Source organism: Lepisosteus platostomus, chromosome 4 (genome assembly GCF_059453375.1).
Source record: "Lepisosteus platostomus isolate fLepPlt1 chromosome 4, fLepPlt1.hap1, whole genome shotgun sequence".
In the NCBI taxonomy this organism is placed as follows: Eukaryota; Metazoa; Chordata; class Actinopteri; order Semionotiformes; family Lepisosteidae; genus Lepisosteus; species Lepisosteus platostomus.
This window is the reverse complement of record NC_142614.1, coordinates 59,600,153-59,623,466: the sequence shown is the minus strand read 5'-3', so window position 1 is coordinate 59,623,466 and position 23,314 is coordinate 59,600,153. Positions and strand designations below refer to the sequence as shown.

The window sequence follows — 23,314 nt, the reverse complement described above, 5'->3', positions numbered from 1 at the left end:
ACACAGATGACTCTAAGATCAGAATGACTTTGTCACAAGCAAGCTTTGCAGCCACTGTGATGAGGATGGTAGCAAATATAGAGCTGAAAATATTACACATCGCAATGTTGCTGAAGAAAGTATAGTATATTCTCCAATTACTGTTCCCAGGCTATTTGTTCCTATGTATGTTTATTTCTAAGGTAAATTGTTCTTGGGTCTACCCTAGTACAGGAGAATGGCAGGCCCTGCGAATATATTTCAGCCCAACTCAACTCTGTCTCAATTTAGGGCACTCTTTGTTGTATGTGACTAGCTATTGACAGCACCTACTTATTTTTTCATGTCGGAACTAAAAAATTGTGATGGACATAATATTGTATGTCTTTAGGTCTGGAAATATAAAAAAAACAGCCTCTCCATAGGTCTTTACCCCGACATGTCTCCTAGCAACCCAAGTCACTGACCTGTTTTCAGAAATCACATCACCACAGAAACCGGAGTAGCCCCTTGAAAGATAATGAGGTGTATGTTTTCCTGAGATGCCTAAATTCAAGTAAATATCCAGATAAAGACATAGGGCTCCACTCTGCTTTGCAGAAAACTTTAGACTACTGTACATGACACATGTGCAGGACCTGGAACAGAGAACGGGAATGTAGTGTAATGTTTCTTTACAGCTGTAGACCACTATTCCCCAGACTCACATTTTGTAGACAACCACAAAGTGGAAAAAAGCTCTTGGATTGTGGTTCCTGCATTTTGGAAAGTTGTGGGGCTGCCGATATGTAAAAATGTGGCGTTCCCTTCAAAACACTGAGCTGGTGCTTTTGGAGATAAGATAAAAAAGCAATATAATATAATTATTTTAACAAAAATAAATGCTGATAGAGTATCTAACATAGAGTGTTTAATAATAGAACAGAAAAACAAATATAAATCTAACCTAGCCCATTTGATAGTAGCTACAGTAGTTGATCTGAGGATTTCATGTGTACAATATATTTTTCAGGCATTCCCTTCTTAATATAAAACTGCTCCATTCAATTGAAGACATGACAAACTAGCTTTAAAATCAAGTTGACATACACAAGGAGTTCTCCATAAACTTAGTAAAAGTTATTTAACTGAATAAGATCATGGAAAACAGCCCTGACACATTTGCAAAACAGGACAATAGAAAAGTAGTTGTTCGTTTCAGATGATCATTAGAAAATGTTTCAAACCATCATAAAAAACAAGCAAAACTAGTCATTATCTGTATACTTTTTAACAGCAGGCAAATTATAAATGTAATCAGTGGAGTTAAATTAAAATGTAACAATTTCTCTTAATAATATACTTCTATATATATACTAATATACTATAATAATATATAGAAATAAACAATACCCCATTAAATGAAAGTTTATTCTTCTTTAAATCCAAATAATCCAATGCAATGTAGTTTGCAATGTAAATATCAAATAAACTACTGTTTGTAAAAGAGTTCTAAAACCTCCACCAGCATATACTGTACATTGACCTCTTCAACGCAGTGGGCGAATATCTATGTCCAACTCTAGTGGTTTGCGATAGATTACTATTGCAGCTTTATGTTAAACAATGTGGAGTTATGAAGCTAACTTTGTCTACCCATGTGTATTAACTCAACATATAATTGGTACCTGTAGTATTGCAGTTAATAAAGTGTTTGACTTTAAATTTTCTGCTCATTATAAGATTGAATATAGTATATATCTAGAGTTACTATGTTTTAATGCTGCCCAAATTGAAAGATTACCAGTAGTAGGCAGACATGATTTAATCCCATATATTAAACTGAGTCAAATTGGCCCAGCTGATATGATTGGAATTAAGTAACATGGATTTTGACTTTTTGCATGATTGATGTAGTGAGCATAGTGGTTGGTAATGTAATAATAAATACATTATTATCATGCACAAGGGTGTAAAGAACAGTTCTTTCCGGACCCTATGCGGACGACACAATCCGAAGAAGTGGGGAAACACTAGGAAAACGTCATGCAGGAATACAGGGCTGAAAACAGGGGGGCGTGTCCAAAGTGCGCTGGTGCACGGGGGAGGTGTGGCCGAGGCAAACAATCCAAAAGAGTAATCCATAGAGGGAATCCAAAAACACAAGAGTAAGTCCATAGCCAGGAGATCCATCCAAACAAGGAATTAAAACCATGAACCGGCGGACAGGGAACGGGAACGGGAACGGGAACGGAGATTAAAACCTTAACGGGACCAGGCGCTTCCAGGTCCCGGACTCGCACGGTGCGGAAACCAGCTGCAGAGCCAGGATGAGCGTCTGCGCCTGGCTTTTAAGGAGGGCTGGGAAAAGGGATCAGGTGCACAGAATTAAGTCTAAAGTGAAAGGGCTGGAGCACCCTTAAGGAGGGGGGACTATAATCGTGACACAAGGGTGCAGGCAAGGGGTGAAATCTACAACTTGGATGCTGTAATTAATGGAGTACCACAGGGATCTGTACTAGGACCACCGCTCTTCTTAATTTATTAGCAATGATTTAGATTCTGGCACAGTATAATCAACTAGTCAAGTCTGCAGATGATACTGATTTAACAGGATTAGCAAACACTGTAGAAGCTGCAAATGAAATTCAAAAGGATAAGAGTAGGCAAATACCTGGTACAAGCTAGAAGAGATAACTAATAACAACAACTAAGTAGACACATAATTTACATCTTCTATACTGGGGAAGCAATTATAAAGACAAACAAAACCTTGGGATATATCAAGTTAAAAGTAGAGACTAAATCAGTGGATTGTGTGTTGTATAGTTGTTGTATAGTATAAACTTGTATAGTGTACTATAAAGGCCTTATTTAGAATACTATGGTCTATGTTTGATCACCATGTCCAGAGAAGAGAAACTTGATAAATTCTGGGGTTTAAGGGAAGGTTCTACACAGAGAGAAGCTGATGGAACTGACCCTTTATAGTGCTGAGAAAAGACAACTTCCAGGTAACCTAATAGACAGTAAGTACTCAAAATCCTCAAAGACACTGACAAAGTAAACTTGATTTCTTTAGAATAAACTGTGAAAGATGAACCAGAGGGTACTATGTGGAAACTATGAGTGGAAAGTATGTGGAAGTGCATTAAAACCAAGAATAGGAGTTATGTTGTTCAAGCCAGTACCCTGGTGTCTTTCAGAAAACGCCTGGATGAGATCTTTGGACCAATGGCTTTTTCTGGTTTGTAACCTTTCTCTAGATTTCATGGAGCTAAAGGATAATTATCATATCATGTTCTGTAACACTTCTGCTGTAACACAACAAGGAATTACCTTAGGAACAGACCACAAAACACATTACAAAACAGCTAAAATATTTAGAGGTTTTAAAAAGAATGATTGATGATGGCTGGCCATTCAGAGGCTTAACACATTTGGAATATCTAGATTAACTGTATATGATATATTAACTGGAATATGAATATGTGTGAGTGTGTGTGTCTATACGCGCCCTGTGTCCTGTCCAGGGTGCCGGTTGTTTGCTGGGATAGGTTCCAGCTCACCCATGACCCTGAACTGGATGAAGCTGCTAGAAAACTGGAAATGGACGGATGTTTTGCATCTGCTTCACTTTCTTGGCTTTTACCATTTTCTGTAATTTTATTGTGTAATATGTTTTATCGATTGTGAAGTGCTTTGAGATAATTGCTTTTTTAACAGCGCTGTGTGAAATAAGTAGAGCTTCCCTCCGCAATCAGGACAACCAAATTTATTTAAGCACTTCCGAAACTTTTTCTTCACCATTTTGGCAACAACATGAAGAGGCCACGAAAATGTTAGCAGTTAGAGAGTCAAGCAACATCTAAAGTGTTGGCAAAGAGAGGGGTGAACGTCGAGGTGGATCTTAGCAGATAGTCAGCATTGACTGAGCACAGGTATAGGTCTGTTCAAGCTACAATTGTAACTGACAAGCCAACTGAATTAAGCGGGATGGTTTTTGAAAAAAAGCACTAATAGACACACACAGCGCATATAGTATTTAGATTTTAGGGATGAATTGCATAATATTTCCCATAAAAAATGTTTTAGGTAGTAGGTACTGCAGATGTTTGGATTGAGAACAGGTACTGTATGTGGATAAAAATCAGAGTCTAGTGTCATGATCGTCATTCCTCCTCTTAAGGGAGCTCCGACCCTTTTGTATTTTACTTTATTACGTGCACCTGCCCCCTGTTTTGCCTGTTATGATTTAAGCCTGGCGCTCCTGCTATTCCTGGCTCAGCATTGGAAGATGGATGCCAGAAAGCCCACCTACTGTACCAGTGGGTCCAGGAGAGACCCGACGGCATAGGCTTCAGAACAGCGCCTGGCCTCGTTATCCTGTTTTTAACTCCCTGTTTTAACTTCATCTGAACTTGGATGGTTCTCTCAGTACCTGGACCCTGGACTGCTCCCCGGATATCCTGGGAAAAAGTCTTCAGACTTGTTCGCCTGTGCGGATCACCGGATCACCATCTTTACACCCCCCTGTCTGTTATCCCGTCCTGATCCTCATTGTGTTTTCCCTGTTGTCCTTCTCCAGTTACTTCCGAATTATACCGTCTGCATATGGTCTTAACTGGGTCTGGACTGGCTTCCGTTACAACTGGATAATCATCTGGAAAGATGGCATTTAATGTAGATATGTGCAGAGGTAGCAAAAACTAATTTCAGAGTCAAACACAACCCTGAGGAGGATACAAATGGAAACAAAGGGAAAATATAGTTAAAACTGAGAACAAGAAGCATTTCTTTACACAAAGGATTGTGGAACAAGCTCCTCAGCCATGTTGATGAAGGTAATACTCTGGCTTCTTTTATGAAATGACCAAGAGAGATGACTGAACAAAGGGCTGACTGTCCTTTTGTTGGCACCTTTCTCATGTTCTTATGCTCATTATTTCCGTTATTTAGTGACTGCTCTAAAACCTGTTATGGATATTTCAATTCATTGGTTTTGTTTTGTAAAACACTTTAAAAACATGCTTTTGTAGAAATGGTACACTGCTTTTGCTGATGTCAAATTCTTGATAAATTAAATAATAGCTGCAGATCAAATCTGCAAGACAAATATATGTTTAGAACGTAATGTGGTTTTCACTATAAAGTAATGTATATGGGTAATATCTAAGTATATGAATGGTTTCACATAAAGACCCTATTTGTGCTATTAACATATAACTGAAATAAGCAGGCCACTATATGGTTCTTGTGGAAGTTTCAAATGTGATGCCATCTGCCTTTATATTTAAAAGACATCCTGTAATCAGACATAGGAAAATGACCTCATTCTGAACAGCATGCACCACAGCCATGGTGATGAGAATGCTAAAATGGAGGGTGGAAAAAATGTCTTTAATTGTTCTTAATACATGGGTTTTAGATTTTCCTTCATGCACAGAACATTTTTTTTCTTTCTGGCATATGAAACACTTCAGTCATTTACAGGAACATGGACACTGATACAGTAGCTCTTTTTAATTTCTTTTTCTCTAAGACATTGTTTATTTTATGCACAAATCTTGTTCCCTACTCCTACCAAAATGTCTTCTATTTTTCCTTATTATAATAAGGTCAGAAGTTTGTAAGGATTGCTTTTTTAGCATAAAGCATGTTTCTAACAATGAGCAGTTGTTCCCAACTGCTAATTACTAGGGCTCATTGCAATGAGCTTAGTAATACTTCAGAGATCACAGCCTCCTTTTATTATGATTAAGGAGAGAAATTCATGCACATCTACACAGGATACCTCTGATCTTGCAGATGGTCTCTGCTGTCCCAACAACACTTGATGCAAAAGGTTAATTGGATCCAAATGTGTTTTTCAGTCAATGTCTGAAACATTGAACAAGAAAAAGCATTTGTGCTTCGGACTCCTGATCTGTGTGGTCAGAAATACATGTCAATGAAAACCTTTGCCAATGAAAACCTTTGCATCCTGTATTTAAAAGAACCCAATTCACTCTTTCACAAAGAGTCCACTGTTGTTTACCACATAATGCAGTAAAGCAATCTAGCTCTGCATATGCCTGTGATGTGCCAGGTGCCCCTGGCTTGTTGTCACTTAAAATGACAAAACTAACTCAAGTTTTAAAACTGTCCTTGGGAGAGATTAAAAGTCATTAAGAGATGATTGCAGGGAGATCAACTTTTGTCATCACAGACTTAGATAGATAGATGACTTTATTGATCCCGAAGGGAAATTGATGAAGTCTTATCTATCTATCAAGTTTTAAAAATGTCCTTGGGAGAGATTAAAAGTCATTTAGAGATGATTGCAGGGAGATCACCAACTTTTGTCATCACAGACTTAATAATGTCTTTGCATATTTCTCTGCTTAACACTAACATATAAATCTGATCTTGTCCCTGGTCTGATCTTGATCTCCTACAGAGCAGCAAGAAATTAAATCTCACACAAAAAGTGACAAATGATGTTAAAACATGAATGAAACAGAACTTTTATCCTGACCTTAAATTCTGACAAGACTAAGGGTATGCCCAAAGGCTCCCAATTTCAGATTCAGCTTCCCAAAGATACAGCCTTCAGTGTTTATGTTGTTGATGATTCATCCATCTTCTAACTGCTTCTTCCATTTCAGGGTCACAGGGAAGCTGGAGTCTAATCCAGCAAGCAAATATGCAGACACAGACACAAACACACTATGTTTTGGACTGCGGGAGGAAACTCACACAAACGTGAGGTGAACATACAAACAATGTGCAGATTAGCACCCCAGATTCAGAACAAGTCAGCAATGCTAACCAATAGGCCATTGTGCTGCCCATTGCTGATGATGATGACGTCAAACCTTTGATGGTTTGGAAACTTTAGTGTTACATTTGGTCCCGTACGCTCATTGGAGTACAGGTCCCTTTTAGAACAAAAGGATGCCTTCCACCAGCATACAGACCTTTGTTCTGCCCATCAGACGCTGAAATATTGTTACATACCTTTATTTAATCATGGTTAGACAACTGTAACACACCTTGCCTACTGAGGTAATATCCAAAGGAACTTGAACAGACTTTCAAATCTGGCAGAACAAGTCAGAGTTCAGTGGCCCGTCTGCTGACTAAAAGTCTGCATTAGTACTGTATGTGATCTCAGTCCTCTGTAAAACCCCCTGTAATATTTGAAGTAGACTCTGGGGATCTCTTGAATGGCCTAGCTCTACCATATTTAAAATTCATACTGAATGTGTACAGTGCAACTCATCACCTTAAATCTGCAAAGTCTGTCCATCTTGCTCGACCAGACTTCACCAAATGGGCAATACAGCCTTCATGTGTGCAGCACCATGTCTGTCCAAATTCATCTGAGAGCCAGGGACTATCAGAACATGCTTGAAGACCTAGCTTTTTACTAAAGCCTTTAATATAAAACTTAAATCTCATTTTTGGATTTCAATAAGTCAATTTAATATTTGTTCCCTATGCTTTCTTCGTGTTTCTGTTTTGCTACTCTATTTGGTGTTATGCAGAGCTCTGAGTTTCTTGACATGCGCTTCTAAATAACACTATTATATAAACTTATAAACTGAGTCATATGAATGTAAAATCATTCCATAAAAATGGTTTTGACCATAAGCTTACCAACAAAATAAGACTTTGTAAATATTTACCGTAGTAGTTGAAACTATTTACTTTTGGCTAAAAAGTGAAGTGTTTCTTAGTGTAATAAACAAAAGGCATTTTTCACATTGTGGCTGACAGCATGAAGCATAGTGTTTAAGATTACAGGAAAACTCTGCCAGAATAGAACTTTGCCTGCTGCTTTTATAAATGCTAAAAAAAGCATTCTATAAATCCGGAGAGATAAACTGAGTGGAAAAACCTTGTATTGTAATCTTTAGGCAGTGGTTAAGAAAGGTAGCAAAAAAAAACAACCAAATGGGAATGTGGCAGGCAGGGCTTCAGTGCACTGAGTAAACTGCAGTAACAATGGGCCTGCCACTAGAGGCCAGCAAAACACCTCTATTGAAAATAGGCTCACTGGGTGTCAGTCAAAACATTACATGATTGAAGAAGGGATGAATTGCATTCTCAGTGCTAGTGAGATATACTGTACAAAAGCCCTTTCACGGTGGTTAGTTTTAGGGAGTAGTCTGGGGGAGACTGCAAGACTCAAGTAATAACAGAGAAAAGGGCAGATTTCATTGAATCTTTTATATGTAATAATTCAATAAAATACAGCCTCTTGCATGTCAGGTTTTAATGCACTCAGATCCCTGGTTCCTACATAGTTAAGACAGGGGACATGGGGACATCTGTGGAAACGATTTAATAATTTTGGAAGTCATGGACTGTGTAATGATCACATTTCACTGCTCCAGAGCACATGGCAGAAGGCAACAGAAAAGTCTGAAAAGTTCTAAGCATACAAATCTGAAAGGTGTCATTCACATATACTGCAAAGGAACAAGTAATAGGTTATTTCATGCTGAAAAAAAGAAGAAAGAAAACACAATGTTTCGGCCATGGAGCCTTCTTCAGGTTGTTTTTTTCTTTTTTGCAGCATGGAATAACCTATTACTTGTTCCTTTGCAGCCTACACATGCTGAAGCAGCTACCCACCCAAACCATTCACAAATACTGTAATCTAATCTTTTAGTGTAGAGGGGAGAAGAATGTGATTGATGGGAAACGCACAGAAAATCAGATAAGAGGTTTCGTCTGAGCTGCTCTCACCTCCTTCATCATTCCTCATTTCAAACTGAGCTATACTCCACTTTAGAGACTGTTTCCTGACTCCAAACAGGAGGCTCACTTTCATTTATTAAAATAAAAAAACACCAGATATTTTCAACAGATGCTTTATAGCTGCTCTCATCTCAGTGTTAAAAATTTCCAAAAATTAAAAGAACTTCAACTAGCACTGAAACCATAATTTTGGTTAAATCTGCAATCTGAACTGGAGGAGGTTATAAGATATGGGGAGTTATGGGATGGCTCCGAGGAAAGACCCTTCTCCTGATGTGGCTGTTGCCATAAACCCCACTTTCGTCCTGCCAGGTGTTGCGGCCCTGTCGGCGATAGTCCGCTGTGTCAGTGAACTGGGACTGGCACCTCCTGTAGGCAGCAGAGCACTCAGCCTGGTCTCCTACACACTTTGGGAGAGACAAAAACAGGCATGTAGAAATGTGTCTGTCGCACGTTAAAGAAGAGTCCCATTTCTAAGAACATAAGAAAGGTTAGAAAAGAGAGGAGGCCACTCAGACCATGTAGCCTGTTAGGGAATAGCTAATGTGATCCAAAGATCCCATCCAGATGTTTCAGGAAAAAGGCCTCAACAATATATGGTCGGGCAGCTTGTTCCATACTCCCACAATCCTTTGGCTAAAGAAGTGCCTCCTCTTCCTGGTTTTAAATGCATGTTTACATAGTTTCCACCATCTTTGCTGAAAGTCACTGAAGGAGAGAACATGAACACGAGTGGACCTGCTATGTTCCATCATAAACTGCTGCTCAGGGATGCAGCCTAATAGTTGCCAACAGAAATAAGAGTCGAACATTGTCTGTAATGCTGAAAGTGCCAAAATATATTTAATGCTGGTCACATTCAATCTCAGAGAAACCAAGCAAATACCCAATGATTATATCTATGAAAACCTCACACGTAACAGACTTTTTAAAGGCCTTAAACAGAACGTACCAATAATTTGGAGATATGAAAACAAAAACAAAATAATAGTTTCAGTGCTTAATCACAGCATCACAGAATGAAGTTGTCATAAATTATTCCTTTTAAGCTCTTGATAAAATCTTTTAGAATTCACTATGTACAAAGTAAATGTACTTAAAAATATCCTGCAAGACTCCCCTCACAAATTCACATCAATGAATTTGCATTAACATACTGTAGCTGCTCAGGACCTTCAATTACAACAGAAAACTAGGTGAGCCCCCTAGATACTAACAGCTTTTCAACTGCAGATGCTTTACTATTCTGAAACGGAAGTGTGTGGCTTACTTTACACAATATTTAGATTGATTTTCTAGCAAAACAAATGAAAAATTAAAAATTGTGTGATATAAAAAAAAGTTTATAAACAGCAATATAAACTTAAGTACTTCAGTAAGGAGATTACTGAAAATAATGAGAATCTCAAGCTTAGACTGTGTAAAATAACAATCCATTGAGACAACTGAAAAAAAAACATACCTTTACTTATAAAAGTGTTTTTCATAAGAAGCTTATTCAGGCTCAATGTTGTCCATTTTATATACAGTTTATGTTTCCACTACCTGCATAGCACTTTGTAGTTATTTTTCAATTTCCTGCAAATGACTTCTGCCCAGTGTTTCCCACTCTTTAATTATAATTAATTATAATTCGCTCCTGTCCTTTTCTGTTATGATTAGGTTTTATTATTTCCTGGCATATCTTGTTTGGATTTTGGTTAAATGTCTAGCGTCTCCACAGTTCCTGGCTCAGCACTGGAAGATGGACGTCTGAAGGCCTGCCTATCTACTGGGCTCAGGAGTGACCCGATGGCATAGGCTTCACCCTGGAGTCCTGACCATCTGGGTCCGGGGCTTGTTCCCAGTTTCAGTTCCCCTTCCCAGGGACTTTAACCGTCTTTGTCCCAGATGGATCTCCCGGCCTTTGGACAACGGACTGCGCCCTGATAACCCCTTTTTAGACCCTTCTGGACTTGGTCGCCTTCCCCCTCTCTGTCAACCCATCCTGACCCTGCTGTATCTTCCCCTAATGTCCTTCTCTAGACCGTTGCGGATTATACCGTCCTGCACAGGGTCTTTAACTAAGCACTACACGGGAGTCAGAACTGGCTCCCATGACACAGATGAAATTTAAATTCTGGACCGGCCACGTCATAGACCAGACCTAAACCCCACTGAAATGCTCTGTTAGGGCCTGAAGCGAGCTGTTTAAACAGGGAAACCCTCAAAGGTCACTGACTTGGCACAGCTCAATAAGGAGAAAAGTTAATGAATGGTCTAAAATTCCTAAAAGCTTATGTGAGACTGATAATAATAATAATAATAATTGCTTACACTTATATAGTGCTTTTTCTGGACACTCCACTCAAAGCGCTTTACAGGTAATGGGGACTCCCCTCCACCACCACCAATGTGCAGCATCCACCTGGATGATGCGACGGCAGCCATAGTGCACCAGAACGCTCACCACACATCAGCTATCAGTGGGGAGGAGAGCAGAGTAATGAAGCCAATTCACAGAGGGGGATTGTTAGGAGGCCATGATTGATAACAGCTGATGGGGAAATTTGGCCAGGATGCCGGGGTTACACCCCTACTCTTTTTTTCGAGAAACACCCTGGGATTTTTAATGACCACAGAGAGTCAGGACCTCGGTTTTACGTCTCATCCGAAGGACGGCGCCTGTTTACAGTATAGTGTCCCCGTCACTACACTGGGGCATTAGGACCCACATGAGCCGCAGGGTGAGCGCCCCCTGCTGGCCCCACTAACGCCTCTTCCAGCAGCAACCGTAGTTTTTCCCAGGAGGTCTCCCATCCAGGTACTGACCATAAAAAGTGATGGGAAATGCCTACAGTAGCTGAAGTTAATGCTTCTGAAGAGTTATCTCTCTGTGTTATACATTTAATCAGGTTATTTTCATCTTTTATAAGACTTACATAAAATATGTAATTGCATTTTATGCAGCTAAATTATCTCAGAATATAGACTAACCTGTGGGATCCACAAACTTTTTTGTTGCACTTTATATTCAGCTGTTTCAGAATCCAAACACACACTTTACCTATAATGACTATTGCCAGCTATTTGAGAATGAATCTTTATCTGATGCCTTGTGAAAATCAAAATATACCATATCAAATGCTGTGAGTGTGTCCTCATTTTTTCTAAAACCACGTTGGAGGTCCCCAAGTATCCTATTTCCATCTACTTCATTTTAAACAGCTGTTTCCGAAAAGGTCTTAATTTAACTTAACATGATGCATTCGTATCACACAGTTGTATCACAGTACATGTGACTGAAGGCCAAATGTGCAAAATAACAGATGAGCTTGAGTGCAACACTAAGCATTCACAGAGTGTGTTGTTGATAATGGCCCTGGGCAATTGACATTCCAAGCACACCTCATATGGTGATGTGAGAGTTCAAAGAAAGCCCTGTTTTTACTGGAACAGAAGCATGCATATGTTCACAAACATACAGTTTTAATACCTGTAACACTGAAACAGTATCCTCTACATTCAGCATTTCACATTTTACCTTATTTACAATTGGAGAGCTTTCACTTTTCAGCTTTCACTTTTTAACAGTTTTTAGTATAACATTATTTTGTCAAAGTCCTTTTTTAACATCTGTAGCAAAGTCCTTTTTAATGTCTTTCTGCATGTTCAAAGGCATTACTGCATTGCATTCATTTTTTAACAATGTTTCATGTTTTATTAAGGTACAAGTACAGTACTGTATTTTTTGTTTTGTGCATACTTTATATATGGTGTATGCTGCCTAGCTTATGATTTATAGGATCATGGGTCCTATAAATATCTGAAAACAAGGGTACAGCTCAACAATAAGCAATGTACCATGTGAGCAATGAATGAACCATGATTGATATTATTAAGGACTCCTCTGAAATCACTAACATGTTAATCGTAAATAAATCACACCTCAGCTAGGATTTTTCTTTATCATAACTCAAATGATCATGCTCCTCACCCTATAGAAGACTAACTTATTTCACTGCTAGGTTTGTCCTACAGTTCTTCATACTAAAGAAAAGTAAGCAGTGTTTTCCATACCTGATCCCCTGTGTACCCCTGTGTTTTCTGGTTCTCATTCCAACAGAACTACTACTGTTTCCTCGGGGGGTTATGTATCAGGTACATATTTCATCAGCCAGGTGTTCCAGGCTCTGTATCAAGACCTAGAATCCCCAGCTGTGTTCATGCTGTCTTCTGGCACAACTGGTCCCAAGACAGGAAATGATCCCCAGTTCAAACACTACTGTAACCTACAGTAAATCTACAGTAAATTGCTATATTTCATTCCAATTGATCAAAATTCCTGTATTCCACAAGTCCTGTATTGAAACAAATACAGTTTTTTTAATGATATAACTTTTTTTTTCATGTTTTCAATGGTATTATGCAGGTTATGGACCCCCTTCTTTCCAAGAACATCGGAGTAATAATGTTACTATTCTAATGATAATGCAATCTCATTCCCATGCCCTGCTTGGTAATACAAAAAAAACATGAAGATCAAATTTATTTTTTTTGAATTACTTACAGCACCTGAGAATTTTGTTCATTTCATGAAGCATGTTCTCAGTCAAATGTTGTACCACTTGTTTATCACACATTGTTTATCCGTGGTTCAAATTGCATAATCCATCAACTGGTTTATTTTTGTTTTTACACAAGAGAGGAGAGCCTCTGTAGTCTGTGAGAATGACAGAATTCTGCACTTCTCAGCACCACTGTGAGAATACACCACCACCACCAGCATACCCCTTACTGGGCTCAGGTCTGCTCTGTCAGACCTCTTCTGAGATGCTGGCTCTTAGACAGTGGTCCCTGCTTGGAAGACCACGAGCTCCTCTCCACCTGTTCATCTTCCCTCTCACTGTTTTCTCAAAACCAAACAGCACACAAAATGCGGCTGCCCTGGAAGCATCAGAGAACAGAGAGCAGGTATGTTCCCTTGAGGGAATATCCATCACTAACAGGCTAAAAGGAGTAAACCTTTATATCCTTGAGAAGAGAAGACTATAGGGGAACGATTCAAGTCTTCAAAAGCCTCAAAGTTGTTGACAAAGGTAGCGTTACAAATGTCTTCAGAATCAACAGGGACTCAAGACTCAAATGAAAACTACAGGGAATCGCATTTAAAAATTAGAACAGACAGGTGTTTACACAAAGGGTTGTGGGAGTATGGAACAAGCTGCTCAGCCATGTTGTCAAAGATTCTTTTAGAAACAGCTGAATGAGATCTTTGGATCCCTTTCCAAAAGGCCAGCTCTCATTTGGAAGCTTTCCTATGGTCTTAATTTATGTATTATCTTTTAATATAAAATTCAGTTCTTCCATATTTTTTATTTCCTGTTCATAATGAAAAAAGTCTAAAATGAAACTTATGTTCTCCTCAAGGCTCAAAAATAAGTTATTTCTCCTCCAGTTGTGTACTCCCAGCTATTTCAGTGGACAGACTTATAAATCATATTAAACATATGGTAATAGTTAAGAGAAAAAAATGGAAACAAACCATTAAACAAAAAATAATAATACACTACCTCATATGTTCAAAGTTATTTCAAATAGCCTTTCATTTATTCTGCCTACCAAAATAAAAAGAATCCTAATTTAACAAAAATATGATTACATAAAAACTGGGCTTCACATTGTTTTTAAAGTAGTAGGCTAAAACATTTGGTTTTCACGATGCATTTTAAGTGTAAAGCTCACAACTCACACTGATATCATTAAAATCTGGCTTTCACATTCATATTTCATTTATGAATTATTTGGCCAGTAATTAATTCCACATTCACTGGCCAAAGACAAACCCTTCAAATTAAAACAATATGTTTCAAGTTAGACTGAATTTTGGTCAGTTAAGAAACGTTCGAATTAAAGCTTGTCATCTTCAACTCACATTCTTTCAGATACAAATAAACATCAGTGGGGTGTTAGTATTCAGAATGTGCAGTGGTATGTTAATACAGTATATTGTTGATATGAGTTGAACAGGGATTGTTAATTCCTTACTTACAGACTGTGTGCTGTAGCTGTATGGAGGGAGGTAGTCCAGTGCATACGTAGTGTCCATATCTCTGAAAGATACATTTCTCATGTTAGTTTTGTACATGGAAATCTGAAGCCTTCTCAACTTTTAGATAACTGATGCTTGTTTTATTGTGGCCAACAAAGACCAGAAACATATTTTCTTGAAAGAGATGTTATAAATAAAACACATGTCAATTGTAAATGGGTAAATATTTGGAGACACAAACATGCCATACAATAATACTTACAGTAAATGTCACCATACTATTGCATATTACTAGAATTTAACATTTTGAATTTTACAGTTATCCAATGTATTAAAAAACAATTATTAGCAGCTGTACTTTTAAAAATGCATCATTGTTTTTTGTGACCAGGCTTTTATAGTTTGGGAAGAAAGATGATTCATTGCAAAACTTCAGTTCCAATAAACAATCTATTCATTTGTACTCAAATTCTCCTCCATCATTTTCTACCCCATTTTTGTCAGCCTTGTATGTTAACTATTCTAATTATATGTCATTCAGAGCAACAGGACTTGTGTACTCTTAAATGTCATTATTTACAATGTGATTCATCCAATATATATGGGCATTATAATCATATTAAAATAAATATCATATTATAATTAGAATTTTTATAGATCAAAAATTAGTTTTTCTCACTAATTATTATCTGTAAGTGATTTTATTTAAAGGGAAACTGCAGTCCCGCTTTCTCAGATGGGTTTATTAAATCTCTGTAACAAAATAAATTAATTGATGGTACTGGAACATTTTACAAGTTTCAAATCAAGTGTGAAATTGTGAAAATTGTGAAGGAACTGTATGATTACCATATTGTTGCAAACCGCTGGTCTCCCCACAGGCGAGAGTGAGAGTTAGCATGAATTGTGACTTAAACCAGCCCTTCCTGCTCACTAGTCACTGTAGGCAAATGAGAAACATGGACTCCTAACAATTTTAATTATTATGAGCATATTTTAGTTGTCTGGCAGGTTGCTCTTTTTTGTAAATCTTAAAAGTATCTCAAAAACATGTCAGTTTCATATAAATATTCACTATCAGTAGAGTAGCAAAGTTCCTTTAGTCTAATTGGGCCGCTTTTGCATCACAGAGTTTTGTTGCCTCGTTCTTAATTGCAGCCAATGACTGCAATTTGGCACTACAAACACATTGAAAATTCGCATCTTGTGTGATGTAAATTGGAGGTTGTATAGATTAATGCGTACGTGGTAGTTTCATCGTGGTTTAAAATGCACTTATCACTGCCGATTCTTTATAACCCTGAAATGTACAAACAGCGTTGCAGTTCTTCTTTAAAAGTTGCCTCAGTCATAATAAAAATGATTCTCCTTAAAACACAGAGGAGGAAATGTTAGAAACTGTACTACCTCAAGCCTTTCCCCTGTTTTTCTAGGACTTCTTACTTACTCACAAGCATGACCATGTACAACATTTTGGGACCACAGGTGTAGGTGCCGTACAAAATCATTCTTCCTCAATTTTTAATAGCTCTCTCCACCTTATGCTGAAATGAAATTAATTATATCTTTTTTCTTGTTTTGGCTTTAATTTCTCACGGAATAAATGCACTGCATTTGATACAATAACATTTAGAACACGTACAGTAATAACCCACCTTTTAGCCAGAGTATCCTTCAGACACTTTTCAAAGACTAGCAGTAAAAACCCTATGTTACTGGCAAATACCACCTTCCAGTGTTGACTCTTTGGATTAAACTGAGCCTAGACAGTTTTTACTGCTTTGGCACATTAGCCAGGAAACGGTTTTAACTAAGCAACCCTAGGAAGTCCTCATTTTTTCCACACAGTGGTTCAATCCATTATGCAACCTGGTTAGTTTCCTTTTTAAAGATCCTGTATAAAACAAACTGCTAAAAGTAGCAATGAAAAGGACCTGCAGTGCTATAACTTTATTTGTGTCCTTTCCTAGCTCCACATCCAGACAGCTCTTGCAGAATCCTTCGTGATCCCTTTAAATTAAGCTAGCTGATTGACAGCTCCTCTGCACTGCCAGCTTTTTAGAAGAAAAATAAGAATTGGCAATGATTTGCTTTTACCACTTCCACAATCTGAAAAAAAGCCAACTGTAATCACATGAGCTCACCACCCTCAGGTCTGCACCAACATGAGTGGACTGAAAATGAGGCAGCATTTGTCATGGGCATCTGCCCGTTTTCATGAGAGTGAGTAACGAATGGAGGAGCGAAGCAGCCCTCACCTACAGTACAACAACCACAAGTTCGGCGTCACTGACTGAGCCATAGGGATCGCTCTTGTGAGGCACAGTCGGCTTAAACCCACATGACACCTGCCATAACTCGAGAGAGTCAAGAGAGCCAATGACTCACACTGGATCTGCCTGGACTGCAGACCTCAAGTTACGCTCTAACAGAGGACATTGAAAGGTTGGGCCTGTTGATGATCTAGTCTGACAATCGTCTCACAGTAGATGGGCCAAATCTGTACAATATACATTTCCTGCATTTTTCACTCTGACATCTGGGCTTGCAGATTTTAAGCACAATTATTCAGCTCAACAGGATCTGCATGTACTGTATCAGGGTGCACACACGAAAATGTAGGGTGCTTCACCATCACTTCAAATTTTAATGTTTGCTTTGAGGGTCTTTATTTTATGAACCCACATAGAAATGGAAATATAAAATACATTTCTTAAACCTTACACTCAAAAGATTATTTGAAGATCATTCACATTTTTGTGATTATGGTTACTTTTATACCCACTGTTCAAATTTCTCACTGTTTGCAATATGCTGTAACTGTATCAATTGATGATATACTGTAGCTAAAATATAATGCGCCACATTCAGAAACTAATTTCCTGCAATTTAAGCCTAGAGATAGTATTTCAGCTCAACAAGGGACCTTTACAATACTAAATAATTACACAGCTCCCCCAAATGGTACTAAACAGCAATGCTTCCTCAGGCATCTTTTACTGCAATACTGAGAGAATTGTAAGAGAAAATACTCATTTAAAAACAATGCAAATCTGCATAAAAATGTAACTAATTACTGTTTTCCATTTAGAGGGAAAGGTGCTTGACTGGAACCAATTATGCAGTGTACTGAAAAACTGACAAGGGTAGTATACCTTCACACAAAACCTATGAGCCACTCAAGCCTCTTTCTGACAGGGAACAGAAATGTTGTTAACTGCATCAATACACAACATAAGCTCATCAGTTTTCCTGCAGCAAGCTGAAGTCTCTCAGGAAAGTATGAATACTCTGTGCTTACATCTTATTGTGACCAGCCTGGTGACGTGGCAAAACTTCACTGAAACCTGTTTTAGGTCTCCGTGTCTCCCTGGAAAGACATACTCGTAGTTAGTAACAATATAAGCATATAATGTTCATACTCATGTCAGTTATTGAAAGCTGGTTGTGTACTTGCAGACATACCTGCAGTGTCTTGAACTATAGATTCTGCTGAAATTTAAAAGAACACTGTTCTCAATGGAAATAAATCCATTTATAGAGTCTAATGTAAGTTAGAGGTGTTTTTTAAGTTAAATAACATTATCACATCTATCTTTGAAGATCAATTTAAATCCATGATATACAAATGATATGCTCTATTGCATTGCAGATATAGCCTAGATTCATTTTGCTTTTGTTAACATGTATTGAGAGAACAAGCTTTTCATGTGTTTTACTTTCAATCCTAACACCACACCTGGTATTTTACTTTATTACAGTCAAGGGCTAGCTTGTGTAAATGTACTAAATTCAAATATGAAGACACTAACAAGAACACTGATAATGTACGTATTACCTGTCAAAGCATGCAGAATTAAAATTGTCTGCCTTTACAAGTGGTTTGGGAATCTCTCTTATCTCATAATCCTTCTTTAAATGGCATTGAGACAGCTGTCCTTCCGTTGTGGTGCTCCAGTCCTGAAATGATTGATGGCACACATTAGTAAAGTTTATTCACTATCAGACAAGTATATAAAATTATATATATTCCAGACACTTGTGATTATACAGTATATGCCATTCACAATAATTATATTTGCATACTTTATTATTACTTGTTCAGAATACCCAATGTTTGGAATATTACTTTTCTAAAATTATTAAGATAAATGAACCATTTACTCCTCCAATACTTCTTCGGCATACCAAAACTTCAGAAAGATTCAGTGTATTGAGTTAAAAATCTTCTTTTCTAATTAGCACATGTGATGTGTTACAAAAAGCTGAATCCCTTGAAAAAGTGCACAGACATGTTCTTTATTTTTCAACAGTTGGAAAAAGTTTCACTGCAGAAACAGACAAAAATCAAATTTAGAATTGTACCTAGAAACCCACAGCTCAGTAAACAGTATTTATGAGAATCATATTTTTAACAGATGACTAGATTAACTAAAACTAACAAGGTCCAGAATAGACTTTATATTCACCCAACATCAGTCAAAATAATGAGGATACACAGAACATCTTAAAAATCTTAAGAGAGAAGTAAACATAAAAGAACCTGGCATCCAAAACATGACTGTAGCCGACTATAATGAACTTATTTCAAGTGTAACGTCAAACACACACATTTATACATATGAGGCTACTAGTACCATCATTCCAGTGTGTAAAATCCCAGTAATTAAAACAAGTGGATTAGAAATCACGGAAAGAGCAAGCACAGTGAAAAAGAGTGTGATTTGGGAATATAATTCTTGCTATGTACCCTGAGTAGCTATGACAACAAACTTGTACTGGTTGGTTTTGCTCACGAGTCAGCCTTCTAGCAGTATAGAGCAGGGATTCTCCGGCACTAGTCCTGAAGACACCCAATCCAGCATGTCTAATAAATCTAATCCCTGAGTGTTTCATGAAAAGAGTAGGGATGTTACCCCGGCACCTTGGCCAAAATACCCATTAGCCTTTACCAATTATGGCCACCTAATAATCCCCATCTATGAACTGGCTTCATCCCTCTGCTCTCCTCCCCACTAATAGCTGATGTGTGGTGAGAGTTCTGGCGCACTATGACTGCCGTCACATCACCCAGGTGGGGCTGCACATTGGTGGAGGTGGAGAGTCCCCATTACCTGTAAAGAGCTTTGAGTGGAGTGTCCAGAAAAGTGCTACAGTATATAAGTGTAAGGAATTCCTAATTATTAATATGGAACCTCTACATCACCAATTGCTAGGAACATTTAACTGTGACTAATTTTGTAATAAATAATTTAGAGATAATCTGGAACAACAATGACAATACCCTTCAGCTGTCAAGCTCTGGAGTACATTTAATCAAACACATTACTTAACTAACCAAGTAACTAACTGTGTAATTTATAATGACAACAGGAGCTCAGGGTTGAAGATGCTGTCATGTAAAGGTTGTGTCTTTCTATGGAGAAAACATAATGAAGACATCCTGCTGCCACTATGTCTACAGGCCTTTTTCCAGCACTGCTTGAGGCTGTAGTCATGGCTGACTTGTTTTCAATGAGCGGTGGCTCTGCCATGAATATTCTTGTTTCTGATAAAAGGTGAGCACACAGAAACAGAGACGTGAGCATCTTATAGGTCCCAAGGTGTGTATTTCTCTTCTCTGACTCGCAGCTGAAGTGTAGGGCCACTTTCTCAGTTTGGTTCAAGGTCCACAGATAGCTCAGAAGAAAATCTGATATGACTGTAGTTGACAAGGCCAGCAGGTGCCAATTGAGAAGGGACAGATACAAAGCAGTAGGAAGATAAAAATGCACAAAAGTACAATATATCTAAGGACAAAAGTACAATAGCCTAACGTGTATATAGTTAGCATTTCAAAGCAGCTGACTGTGTTCTCAGTTCCAATGTCTTAAATTTTAAAGGCATTTTTGCCTTGTTCTATGCAGCACTTTTTATTTTAGGGTATGATTACTGATTGTTAGGTCTCCTCATTAAATACATTCTGAAATATTTCTATGTGATTTTATACGGTGTTGAATTCTAAGAGCAGAGATGGCTTCAGTGATGTGCATTCCTGAAAATGAAAAGGGTGCTTCCAAAGAGGAAGAAACAATGACGTTTCTTGTCTTGTTGGATATCTTATACAGTATATTGGAGTACAGTAGCCTACATCACGGATAGCACATGTCAATTGTACTGTGTAACAGTTTTGGTCACCACAGTACAATCAAGATATTGCTGCTCGAGGATCACAGCAGAGAAGAGCACCCAGAGGCATTCCAGACTAACGGGAATGTCCTACACTTGAAAGAACAGAACCATTTTAGTCTTGAACAGAGCTGAACCTAGTGGATTTCTTTGTAACAAACAGCAGAACAAGTGAACACAAGTGGAAACGAGGTGGAAGTGCACTGATTTATATTAGTGCCACTTCTTTACCCAAAGGGTTGTGGGTGTCTGCAACAAGCTACCAGGCCACGATGGTGAAGCCTACACCCTGGCCGCCGTCTTTCAAGAATCTCCTGGATGCGCCGAATGGCCTCTTCTCGTTTGTGACATTTCTCATGTTCTTACTCAATCCGTATCAAGTAAAAGGGAGAACAAATGTACTGAACATTTAACAGTAAATAAACATTTGGCTGGAAGTATAGTACTTACAGTATTGCCACAACGTCCGAGATTTTTGTAAGTAGATCGAAGTAAATTTTTTTTTCCTTCAGAGCAGACTGTCAAGTCATAGTCTTTAGGTTCAGCCTCTCGATTCTGGTGCCTTTTAAGAAATAATAAAGCCGAATAATAAACTGTTTAAATGAAATTAAAAGCAAATATTTATCGGCCTCAATCAATATATAATATATGTAAAGCTCAATCAATGGTAATTTCAATATTACACCGACATAATCAAACAAGTTTCACGGGTGTACAGTGGGTTTAAATGTTTTATTAGTAGTATCGTCTGTACACTACACAAATATGTTACAACAGCATGCTATGGTAATATTAGAACCTAGCGTTTATAAACTTAAAAACGCACCAACACTCAATATACTGCAATTACTGTACCTATAGAGCTACGCCTACTGAATTAATTCTTACCAGTTGGAGACAAGCGTAGGTCTGCTGTAATACATTTGGGTTGATCAGAATATAAGAGAACCTTCGACTTTGTAAACTTTTTTTCCTTTTTGGCCGGTGGAGATGTACGTTTTATTTGTCCAGTCGGCAGCGAAGATCAACGTTTGTGCCCCACTTTCCTGAAGTTTTCTTTTCCTCCTCGATACACCGTTGTGACCTCACCGCTTACCGCATTAAACTCCACTAGACGTGCGCTGTTCGTGGGCAGGACGCAGTTACAGTACATAAAACCGGCGTGTCAAGTGACAATTTAGTCAGCTCGGAAAGTAGTGCTCGATCTGACTAGCTTTTTGTCTTAGAATTTACTAATTTTATTGAAATACTTTTGTGTGTGTGCGAATTTACAGGTGTATAAAAGATTAGACGAGGTTGCTAATGACGCTAAAGAGGTTACCAAGACGAAACACCCCAAGCTAAAGGTTTCATGTTGCAGGTGTTATTGTTCATTAATATTCAAAGTTTACAAAGTACGTGCTACTAGTTATGTGCACCTTCGACAAAATATGATGACACAAACACTTTGCGAACTCAAGGGATAACAATATTTGAAAGAAAACTATTGTGACGCTCACCCAGCTGTGCTTCAGAGGGCATCTATCTCCAAACCTACTGGCGCTCTTACGTTTTCCCACAACAGTACCTGTATCTATCGCTGTGGTGTTTACATGTTAACTAATTGATGCTGTGATTGATGGGACTTTTTGATTGGGTTTTTTGGTTCAATCTTTATTTTTGAAAAATGTGATATTGAACATGTGGATTGATTAAGATAATGTATAATTGTTTGACTTCACTTGAATTATAAACGTTGTAACTAACTATATACAGTATATCTAATAACGACTGGGGTAGGTATTAATCTGTCACTTATTAGACTCTTTCAAACAAGGTCACCATACGGAAACTGCTAGTAGGAGCACAAAGGAAGTTAAGAATGTAGCTCAGACTAGTACACAAGGGTGAGGGAGTAGCAGAGTTGGATCATGATCCAGGAATATTCAGATAACGGTTCCTAGAATCAGATAACGTATGCATTTAACAGAGCAGGAAGGAAACATTAATAAAAAAATGCACATACAGTATCATCCTGTTAGCATGTATGAATGAATACCTTGGAAGTATACTGTAGTTCTGAAGAGTCATACAATTCACAGGTTTTCATTCTAAATTCGATTTTTACTACCTAATTAATAAGTTTTGATTTAGCCTTACCAGGTTAACCTCCTTCCTAGTTATTTTGATGCTGGAGATATAATAAAGCCTATGTACCTTGCTGGACCCACTGTGCCCTCAAGGACTGTACCAAGTTAAATGTTAAGACACACCTAAATGTCATAGCAGGGGAGACTGAGATATGGTCCATGAGGGCCACAATTAAATGAGTTCTTGAGATTTTAAAGGAGCTTTCAATTGACTGTGGGCTGCATTGTTTTTTGGGCTCTGCTTCAGAGCTTCTACAAGGCTAGAGATCACAAAGCTGAG

At 38.1% G+C, this 23,314-nt stretch overlaps 1 protein-coding gene across 1 annotated transcript; it reads right to left on the bottom strand.

Moving 5' to 3' along the window:
* Positions 1 to 8,803: 8,803 nt before the first annotated feature.
* LOC148673514 (cilia- and flagella-associated protein 95-like) lies at positions 8,804 to 22,355 on the bottom strand. The gene is made up of 6 exons (XM_088630086.1): positions 21,794 to 22,355; positions 21,356 to 21,467; positions 18,576 to 18,697; positions 18,039 to 18,107; positions 14,738 to 14,798; positions 8,804 to 9,113 (listed from the first exon to the last, which is right to left on the bottom strand). Exons 1-6 carry the CDS (start codon positions 21,826 to 21,828, stop codon positions 8,928 to 8,930), a joined length of 585 nt encoding a protein of 194 aa, XP_088486212.1. The 5' UTR covers positions 21,829 to 22,355; the 3' UTR covers positions 8,804 to 8,927.
* Between the last annotated feature and the right edge of the window lie 959 nt (positions 22,356 to 23,314).

Bases quoted from the DNA above. Each gene is read 5' to 3' on its own strand.
- LOC148673514 (XM_088630086.1), bottom strand. From the start codon at position 21,828: ATGTATTACAGCAGACCTACGCTTGTCTCCAACTG. The intron at 18,698-21,355 runs GTAAGTACTATA...CAATCATTTCAG, and splicing joins TCGGACGTTGTGGCAATACT to GACTGGAGCACCACAACGGA. The intron at 14,799-18,038 runs GTAAGCACAGAG...TGTATCTTTCAG, and splicing joins CAGGCTGGTCACAATAAGAT to AGATATGGACACTACGTATG.